At 57.8% G+C, this 9,281-nt stretch overlaps 1 protein-coding gene across 1 annotated transcript; it reads right to left on the bottom strand.

The window, feature by feature from the left end:
• Nucleotides 1–1,075: 1,075 nt before the first annotated feature.
• On the bottom strand, nucleotides 1,076–2,215 carry FOXL2 (forkhead box L2). Its single transcript, XM_028099035.1, has one exon. It carries the CDS (start codon nucleotides 2,213–2,215, stop codon nucleotides 1,076–1,078), a length of 1,140 nt encoding a protein of 379 aa, XP_027954836.1.
• Nucleotides 2,216–9,281: the final 7,066 nt, after the last annotated feature.

Genomic DNA, 9,281 nt, shown 5'->3' with positions numbered 1-9,281 from the left:
CGAGCCGTCCCTGCAGCGTCCGCCAGGCAGGCAATGATCTCCCGGCACTCTGGGCTTGCATCGGAAGATCCGGGGAAATTTGTTTTTGTTTTTAGATAGATGGGGGGAACCCCCCAAATTCGTAAAGGAAACCAACTTTTACTGAGTATATTCTCCTACCTCTCTGAACATAGCTTTTTGAAGGCCCGACAGGAATTCTACTTCAAATCTCCTGGAAGAGATTTTCATGTTTTGCTTTAGCAAACTCCAAGGCCACAATACTTCGCCGGTTTTCCCGGTTAGTTTTTTTTCCTTAAAAAAATATTTTAAAACGTCATCTAAAACAGCCCTCCCGATCTTTTGGGCGAAACATTAGCCAGCCGCCGCGGGCCAGGAGGTGCCCGAAGCGCCGAGACGGAGAGCGGAGGACACGCAGCCTGTCTCGGAGCGGGGATGTGCTGTAAACCCCAGCGCAGGCCGCCGAGCGAGGCAGCGGGGCTCCCCGCTCAGGCCCAACCCCCGCCCCATCCAGTGGGCCCCGGCAAGCGGCTTCTGAACCGCTCCAAGAGGGCTACGTGGAGGAAACACACGTTCGTCCCTTTCTCGGGCGGCGCGGGTCTCGTCGCCCGCCCGGACCCGCGCTTCCAGCCAAGGATTGCGCGGCAGCCCGGCGGGGAAAGCCGAGCGCGAGCGCACCGACCTGTGTGAGAAGGCCAAGAGGTCTGCACCGCCGACGCCCGGCTGCACCTCGGCCCCGGCACTTCCTCTCCGCTCTGAATTTTGGCATGGGGTGTCCAGCCCGGACGCCGGGGCACCGGGAGGAGACGAGGCCTGCAGAAGGCGCGCGGAGAGGCGACCTGCAGGCCGGGGGAGCGAGAGGGAAGAGAGGGCAGGGAGGCGAGCAACAGGAGGAGAAGCGGAGGAGACAAAAGAGGGGCGAGAGGAGCTGAGGGGAGCGAGGAGGCGCAGAGGGCCTTGGACGCTGGCTCAGAAGATGGCCCCAGAGGGCGCGTGGTCCGGCCGGCGGCGGCTGCGGCTGCGGCTGCGGCCGGCGTCGCACGTCCCTGCATCCTCAAAGCCGGCGTGCGCTGGGCTCTCAGAGATCGAGGCGCGAGTGCAGCGCGCCGGTCTTGCTGTCGTGGTCCCAGTAAGAGCAATGCATCATGGCGAGCTCGGGCTGCCGGGCGCAGGCGAACTGCAGGCCCGGCGCATTGGTGGGCGCGGGCGCCGGGGGCGCGGCGGTAGCCGGGCTGGCTGGGCTGAGCTGGCCCGGGGGCGGTGCTGCGGCCCCGTGGTGCGGCGGGGCAGGCGGGGGTGCGGCGGCCGCGTGCAGATGGTGTGCGTGCGGGTGTGAGTGGGGGTGAGGCGGCGGCGGGGGCGCGGTCGGCGGGCCTCCCAGGCCGTTGTACGAGTTCACCACACCGGGAGGCAGCGCCATGCTCTGCACGCGTGAGTACGGCCCATACGAGGCGGCCGGGCCAGCCAGCCCCTTGACCACCGCGGCCGCGCCCGGGCTGCCCGGGCCCGCGGCGGCAGCGGCCGCCGCCGCCGCCGCAGCGGCCGCCGCCATCTGGCAGGAGGCGTAGGGCATGGGTGAGGGCGGCTGCGGTAGCGGCCAGGAGTTGTTGAGGAAGCCGGACTGCAGGTACTTGGGGGGCGCCAGGTAGCCGTAGCCGTCGGCCCCCGCGCCCGCTACGCCGCAGCCGCCCGCGGCGCCTCCGGCCCCGAAGAGCCCCTTGCCGGGCTGGAAGTGCGCGGGCGGCGGCCGGAAGGGCCGCTTCATGCGGCGGCGGCGCCGGTAGTTGCCCTTCTCGAACATGTCCTCGCAGGCCGGGTCCAGCGTCCAGTAGTTGCCCTTGCGCTCGCCGCCGCCCTCGCGCGGCACCTTGATGAAGCACTCGTTGAGGCTGAGATTGTGGCGGATGCTATTCTGCCAGCCCTTCTTGTTCTTCTCGTAGAACGGGAACTTGGCGATAATGTACTGGTAGATGCCGGACAGAGTGAGCCTCTTCTCGGCGCTCTCGCGGATCGCCATGGCGATGAGCGCCACGTACGAGTACGGGGGCTTCTGAGCGGGGTCGGGCTTCTCCGGGGCTGTCCCGGCGCCGCCGCCGCCTCCTCCTCCCTTGCCGGGGCTCGGCGGCGGCGGCGCCTCCGGCTCCTTGGCTGCGCGGCCGGTCTCCGGGGCCAGCAGGGCCCCCGCGGTGTCCTCGGGCTCGGGGTAGCTGGCCATCATGACAAAGCCGGCGCGCCGCGGCCAGGCAGCCCCTGCTCTTTTCCCTTGGTGCTGGCGCTGCAGAGTCCGGGCGCACGAGTCCGCTCACGGCCGAGTCTCAAACTTCTGGAGACTGCGGATGCCGCCCGTGCTCGCTCGCCGGCGGCCTCTCGCTCCGCTCCTCTCCTCTTTCCCTTCCCCTAGGGAGAGGCCAGCGGGAGTGGAGCTCAGCCTCTGGCCATGGGGAGTCCGCCCAACAGAGAGGGGCTCCGGCCCCGCCGCCCCTCCCCGCCCAGGCCAGTCCCCGCCTCGGTGGGTTTTCTTTTCGGCGCTCTTCCCCTCCCCCCACCCTCCGGTTTCCCGAGGCACGACCCGCGTCTCTGGCGGAGCTGCCTCCTGGAGTCCCTAGTGCGCCAGGAGCCTCGCTCAGTTCTGATTCGTATGGGCTCCGCCGAGTTCCGCTTGCGTCAGGCGCCTTCGCCCCTATAGCGGGGCGGCCAGTCGCGCACGGGCGAGTTCATCTCCAAGTCACTTTTTGTAAACGCCCCGCGCAGCCCGAACCGGCCTGCCCCCTCCCAGCGAGCTGAGGGGGCCCGGCGGACGACCAGGCTCACGCTCTCGCAAGCCCTTGCAATTCGCGGGTGCTCGCTCAGCGGACTGGGCCGGGAGATGCCGAGGGCCCCGGCGGGGTCCGTCCGCACTCGGCCAGTGCCCAGGGAGCTCGGGCCCTAGCGAGGAGAGGCGCGCCAAGCCTCCTCGCGGCTTTCAGGTGAAAGAAAACGACTCCCCGGCTCTACCCTTTGCTGCGGTCTCGGCGTTAAACTTCTGGCTTGGGGCTGGGGGAGGGGCGGGACGGCGAGGGGGCCGGACGGCGGTGGGGTGGAGAGAGCTGCGCGGTGGCTTTGGGAAAATCAGCCCAGAAACGCGTGTCACTGAACCAAGAAACCTCGGCCTGGCCTAGCCTGTCCGTCGCGCTTCCAGAGTGACTGGGCCGGATGGGGCTGGGGAGATGATGGGGAGGAGGCGCCCAGGAGCTCCGCCTGAAGCCCCTCTGCCCTTCCTTGCGCTGCCCCTGGACCTAGGGACCAGACCCCTCCTCAGAATCCGCGTTGTAATCCTACGAGTTGGATGTGTGCTTTAACAACACCAAGTAGACCCCACTCTAGTCCTGCTCCAACACGGGCGTTGCTGCCGGGCTTTGGGGGACTTCATTTGTGTGTGCACCGGTATTACATATAGAAGTCACGGGGAGGGTCTGTTCTTGAGACACGTGAGATACCAGCTGCCCAGGTGCACATGTGCTGGTGCAGAAACACAGGTATGCACACGTACAAGGTGAGATTTATATTATGGGGTAAACATTTATACTTACGATATGTAATGGTACATGTGTGTCACCTATCAGTTAACTGTGGTTCTGGAATGTTGCATCTTCTTTCTTTTTCCTCTCTTTTCACTCTCCTCCCCTCTCTCCTTTCTTCCCTTTCCCCCTTTCTTTGTCAGTATTCTGTCACGGACTGGAAAGAAAAAAGAGAGGCTGTGAGGGACGCGTTTATTCAAATCTCTCTCCGGACAAGACATTTGTTCTGATCTTTCTCCAGGGCTGAGGGGTGAGTGCTCACCTACCTTCAGCAGAAGTCTGAATGGTTCCCAGTCACACCTGCATGCCCGGAGACAGGGGAAATTAACGCTGGCAGGAAAGGCAGCTGTGCTTTTTAACAGCTAACTTAGCCTTAACAAAAGGTCTGCAATCTTAAAGTGTGAGAGAGATGCCCATCCGGTGTTTTGAATCTTCATGCCCCAAACTGCTTGGTACTGAGGGGGCCAGGATACTTTGGGGAGGAAGGTGGACTGAAGGGGTGTCATGCAGGGGTGTGTTTTATGTCTGGACTGGCATGGCCAGCGTGGCCGCCCCAGTGCTCATTACTACCACTTCCTCCTAGGCTGCCCCGTCTCTGAGGAAGCCTGAGGAGCCCTTAGTGGCCTATGGGCCCAGCACCCACGGCCACCTGCATGGGTTGCCTGCTTCCCACTCAGCTCTCTGATCTAGATTCTGAGATTAAAGGAAAGGAGGACAGGGTGATGGGGCTCTTTGGAATTCAGCATCTTGAAAATGACTCCAGAGAGGTCAGCAGGGCAGTCTGGTCTGACCATTACAGTAAGAGGGAACAGGGCTCTCCTAAACTCATCTCAGTAAATACCCTCCTCTACCCACCATTGAAAATATCTCAAAGTAGCTTGATTATTTTCTCCCGCTGCTCCCAGTATACACCGGGGTAAGCAGCACCTCTTCAAAAACCTCTGTGGCTGTCTCCTGAGCAGGAGTGCAGGTGCTTTTCTTCTTTCTCACCCCCATCCATGCCCAGGCAAGGGGTGGGAGTGGTGTGAGGTTTGGGGCTGCTGCAGATCGACCCTAGCGCCCATCCTCCCCCTGGCCTGGGCAGGGGAAAAAACAGCTGGGTCTGGCCCCAACCTGGGGTGTGTGTGTGTGCTCTCTCCTCTCCTCTCCTCTTTTTTTCTGACCACCCAGGCTGGCTCTCTGTCTCTCTCTCACCCTCACAGGCATTTCCGCTGCTGGCCTGCAGCAGCCAGGTGTAACAGCATTGTTTTGTGTGTCATCACTTCCCTGAATTCCAAACTCGGCTCCCTTTTCAGCATTTAGAGAGAGAGAGAGAGAGAGAGAGAGAGAGAGAGAGAGAGGGAGAGAGAGAGTGTGTGTAGGAGGTGGGGGTAAAGGAAAGGAGTTCCTCTAAAGGATTTTCTGAGTGGACAGGTCCTGCTCCTTTCAGGTATTGATCTCTCCAGGAAGCAGTGGGGCGCGCCTTGGTTTACTTCTCAACCCTCTAGGGCCGGCTGGGTAGGGCCCCGCTTCCTGGCTGGGTCGGGATTCCGTCCGGCAGGCAGACCGCGTCGAGGCTCGTGGCGGGGGGGGGGGGCATCCTCTCTCCCCGCGGCATTGCGGCGACGCCGAGCCCCAGCTCAGTGACCTCGGGGCGGTGCCCACCTCCGAGGGCCGGGCGGAGCTCCTAGCCTCTCCGCCCGGTTTTCCCGGGGCCTGCAGCTGCAGCTCAGGAGCCGCCAGTGCCTTCTGCCCGTCCTCCCGCGCGGGCGCCGCGGGCTGACACGGTGCGGGAGACCAGCCGACGGGGCGCGGCCCGGCTTCCGCGCCTGCCCCGCGCCGGCGAGGCCCCGACAGCCGCCGCGAGCAATTCACTCGGCCCTGAGGAAGGGATGGAGGGAGACGCTTCTGTCCCCACCGCCGGGAATCCTTCAACAGGCGCCGAAGCGGCCGCGCCTCTCGGGATCCCGAAAGCCGGGTCCTGCCAGGTGAGCGGCCCAGCGGCCCCGACGCGGGCAGCGCTTCCCGGGGCACGAGTCGCCTGGCCCCACGACGCCGCCGGCTGCTCGAACCAGGTCCGTGGTGTCCTTTCCTGGCGGGGCCCCGAAATACCCACGGGCTTCCCGCCCTGCGCAAAGATAAGAGGACCTGAGCCTGCTGCAGCCCTCTTGTTGCGGGTACGGCCTCTGCGGCGCGCGCGGCGGGAAAAGGGAAGCCTGGATGCGTTCCTTAGCACATCTCTACCCAACTGCACACCTCAACGGTCAGCACTACTCCCAGCTCCTCCTGCACCCCCATGGACGCCAGGTCTCTCTACCCCCCTCATATTCCTCCATCCACTTCTCTCCAGTCAACCCTGTATCCCCTCCAGTTCTCCTTTTCCCCACTACCCTCACACACTCACCTGTTACATATACTAGTTCAGATCCTGCACATTTTGGTGGAAAATGTGTCACTCTGATGCCCGGACTTTAAGCCTCTTTACACACTCGGGCACTCAGCTATCTCAAGACACAGAGTGACCTCTTGTCTGCAAGTCTGACTCCCAGAAGCCTGTTGATTCTTTGATGTCTTTGGCCCAGGGTTAGGGTGACTGGGCTGCCACCTGGATGTTCCCTTGGTGAGGTTGCTGCTCAGAGTTCTTTGGGAAGCTCAGGTACAGAACATATCCCTGAGACACTTTAACACACACAGACCACTCACAGGCTTCCTCTCTGTTTTGTAGCTGAACTCCCTGCCACTCCGACAGGCTGCAGCCTCGAGTGGGTGCTTGGTTCTTCTGCACCTACCCACACAGTGCCAGGCCCCAGACCAGCCGGTATTATTCTGCCTGGTTGGGATTAGCAGAGACACTTACCCAAATATGTGCTTGGGAGAAAGAGTGAGAGAGAATAGGGAAGTGGAGAGGGGGGAGAGAGAGAGAGAGAGAGAGGGAGAGAGAGGAGAAACCACTATCCATTATGGGGAAGAACTCACAGATGAGAGCTGTTTCCAGTTGGTATCTTAGTGAATTCTACCGCCCACACCCTGTGGGTGGCTGGGCTGGGAGGTAGTAGGTTAGAGTTCTGGGCTCCTCTGTACCTCACTGATGTTGGGCCTCAAGTTCACGATCACCTCTTTGCCCCAAGGAGTGTGTGCCTTACCCTTACCAGGCAGACTGCAGGGCAGTTGTAGGCATTTCTCCCGGTTGAGCCTAACTCAGGGAGAAAAGGCAGGCAGGCCTGGTTCCTGGGCAATGTGGGAACTTCCCTCTCCAAAGACTTTTGGGATGCTCCCAGAGAGACAATTCTAGGGTGGCAGGAACTGCTGACCAGCTTCCTTTGGTATCCCATGGCCATAACTCCCATGTCCCAAAGCCATTTTCTTCAGCCCTCACCCTGCCATTAGGCGCCCCCACCCCATGCTTGAGAGCGTGATATGTTGTTGTTCCCAAAGTTGCCTTGTTGCCTTTCTCCACACCCAGACAGTAAGTCTTGATGGGTAGAGACTCTGTCCTCCAGTTGTCACTCAGTGCTTCCCACTGAGTGGGATTGACTTAATGCATTCTAATGGCATTGGAAAGTGCCTCCACTCCACAGAGAGAATTGAGAGATACCCCTTTCCCTGTCATAAAGCTAGAATTTCCAACAAAGGGGCTGCAGGTGGGGAAGAGTGGCCGGACCATGGAGGGCCAGCTCAGGATCTGAGAGTCCCCTGGCATTTGGGACTCTCTGCTCATTATGGCTGGACAGCCATGATGCTGAACCTTAGGCAAGGACACAGGTCACCTTCCTCATGCTGAGGACCTGTGTGAGACACTTAATAAACCTTACTAGAAATAGAGTAGCCTTTGTACCTGCAGCAGCCAGCTTATAAGGTAAGGCCTGCTGTCTGGAACCACAAGAAGGCCCATGGAGGGGTGGCTGAAAGAGCCCTTCCTCTTGGTCCTCATTCCCTGCTCAAGTTTCTCTCCACAAATGGGCACCATGTAAAGAGCCTCTGTGCAGGAGGGCAGTTTTAGATGCCTATCTTTGATGAAGTCCAGAGGACGGGGAAGAGAAGGACCGAATTTTGTGTTTTGCATTACTGGCCTTCTGAGGATTTCCCTCATGCCAAAATGGTGTGTGTGTGTGTGTGTGTGTGTGTGTGTGTGTGTGTGTGTGGGTGTATGCTGTGCAACTTGCATATGTAAACAACATGCATCTCAAGTATACAGCGTGATATATTTTTATATACAATGCACCATGTAACCACTGCCCTGATCAAGATATGGAATGTTAGGGCGCCTGGGTGGCTCAGTCAGCTGAGCATCTGACTCTTGGTTTCCGCTCAGGTCATGATCTCAGGGTGGTGAGATCAAGCCCCTGAGTTGGGCTCCACACTCAGTGGGAAGTCTGCTTGAGATTCTGTCTCTCCCTCTGCCCTCCCCACTCTGCTCTTTCTCTCTCTTTCAAATAAATAAATCTTAAAAAAAAAAGGATATGGAATGTTAACACTTTTGACACCTCAGAAGGTCCCCTTATATTTTTTCCTCTTTAGTACCTACTCCTAAGTATAACTGTATTCTGATTTCCATCACCATAGATTAACTTTGCCTGCATATAAATGGGGCATACAACATGTACTCTTTTGTGTCTTGTTTCTTCTGCATAACATATTTTTTGATATCCATTCATCTTGTTGCATATGTCAGACATTAATTCCTCTTTATTGCTGTATAATATTCCACAATTTGCTTATCTGTTTGCCTATTAATGGACATTTGTGTTCTTTCCAGGTTTGAGATATCATAAATAAAACTGCTGTCAACATCTTTGTACATTTCTTTTTGTAAAGGGAATTTCATTATTCTCTGTGAATACCTAGGAGAATAGGCATTATGTGTAGTTTTAGAAGATATTGCCCAATGGTTTCCCAAAGTAGAACAAACTACAGCACTGTACAGACAGACAGACATGCTGTAACAGGGCCTTTTCCTTACAGATAGCACTCTCTAAAGACCACTGTGTACCTCCAGGGATTATCATCAGCATCATTATAAAGGAATAAAATAGATACCTTTTGTTAAGCACTTATTTTGAACCAGGAAGTTTACATGCACGCTCTCATTTCATTTTTATGACAAATCCAAGGTGTTTGTACTTTTCCCATTTTATAGATGAAGAAACTGAGGCACAGGGAAGTTAAGTAACTTGCCAAAGGCCCCCAGTCAATAAATGGCAGCTTGACTCTGGAGCCCTGGCTTCTGAGCCTCTGAGCCCTGAGCCTCCATTTGCTGGTGCAAGGTCAGGAAGTCCTTTCTTCCATCTGACCAAATCTAGCTGTTATTTATGAGACCCATTTCCTATAACCTCTGGTCTTCCCCATATACACTGTCACACCCAGACCTGAGATCTTTGTACACACACATATGCACACAGTCTTTCTCACAGCCACACACACTCACTGTGAAAATGGGCATGCGGGCCATGAATTCAGTGAAAAACACAGTTTGCCAAACCCCGGGCTTAGCAACCTGAAGGTATGCTTCTCAGGTTACAGAATTTGCAGAAGATTGGACCAGGGACAGTCCTGCTTCTGGATGCTACAGAGCAGAATTTAGAGGCCATCCTTCTCTGAGAAGAGATGGGAATTTTGTCCTTCTCCCAAATGCTGAGCCAAGCCCATGACCATGACGCTTTAGGGGCATTAGCCTGGGTATCTCTTCACCTGCAGGGTTTGTCCAGGGATGTTCATCTTCTCCTAGAAGGAGATGAGAACCTGGGGATC

Source organism: Eumetopias jubatus, unplaced genomic scaffold, assembly GCF_037043125.1.
Source record: "Eumetopias jubatus isolate StellerSeaLion01/CBP00866 unplaced genomic scaffold, mEumJub1_p1.0 scaffold_1, whole genome shotgun sequence".
Taxonomy (NCBI): domain Eukaryota; kingdom Metazoa; phylum Chordata; class Mammalia; order Carnivora; family Otariidae; genus Eumetopias; species Eumetopias jubatus.
The sequence above is the reverse complement of the archived record's forward strand: the minus strand, read 5'-3'. Positions and strand labels throughout refer to the sequence as shown.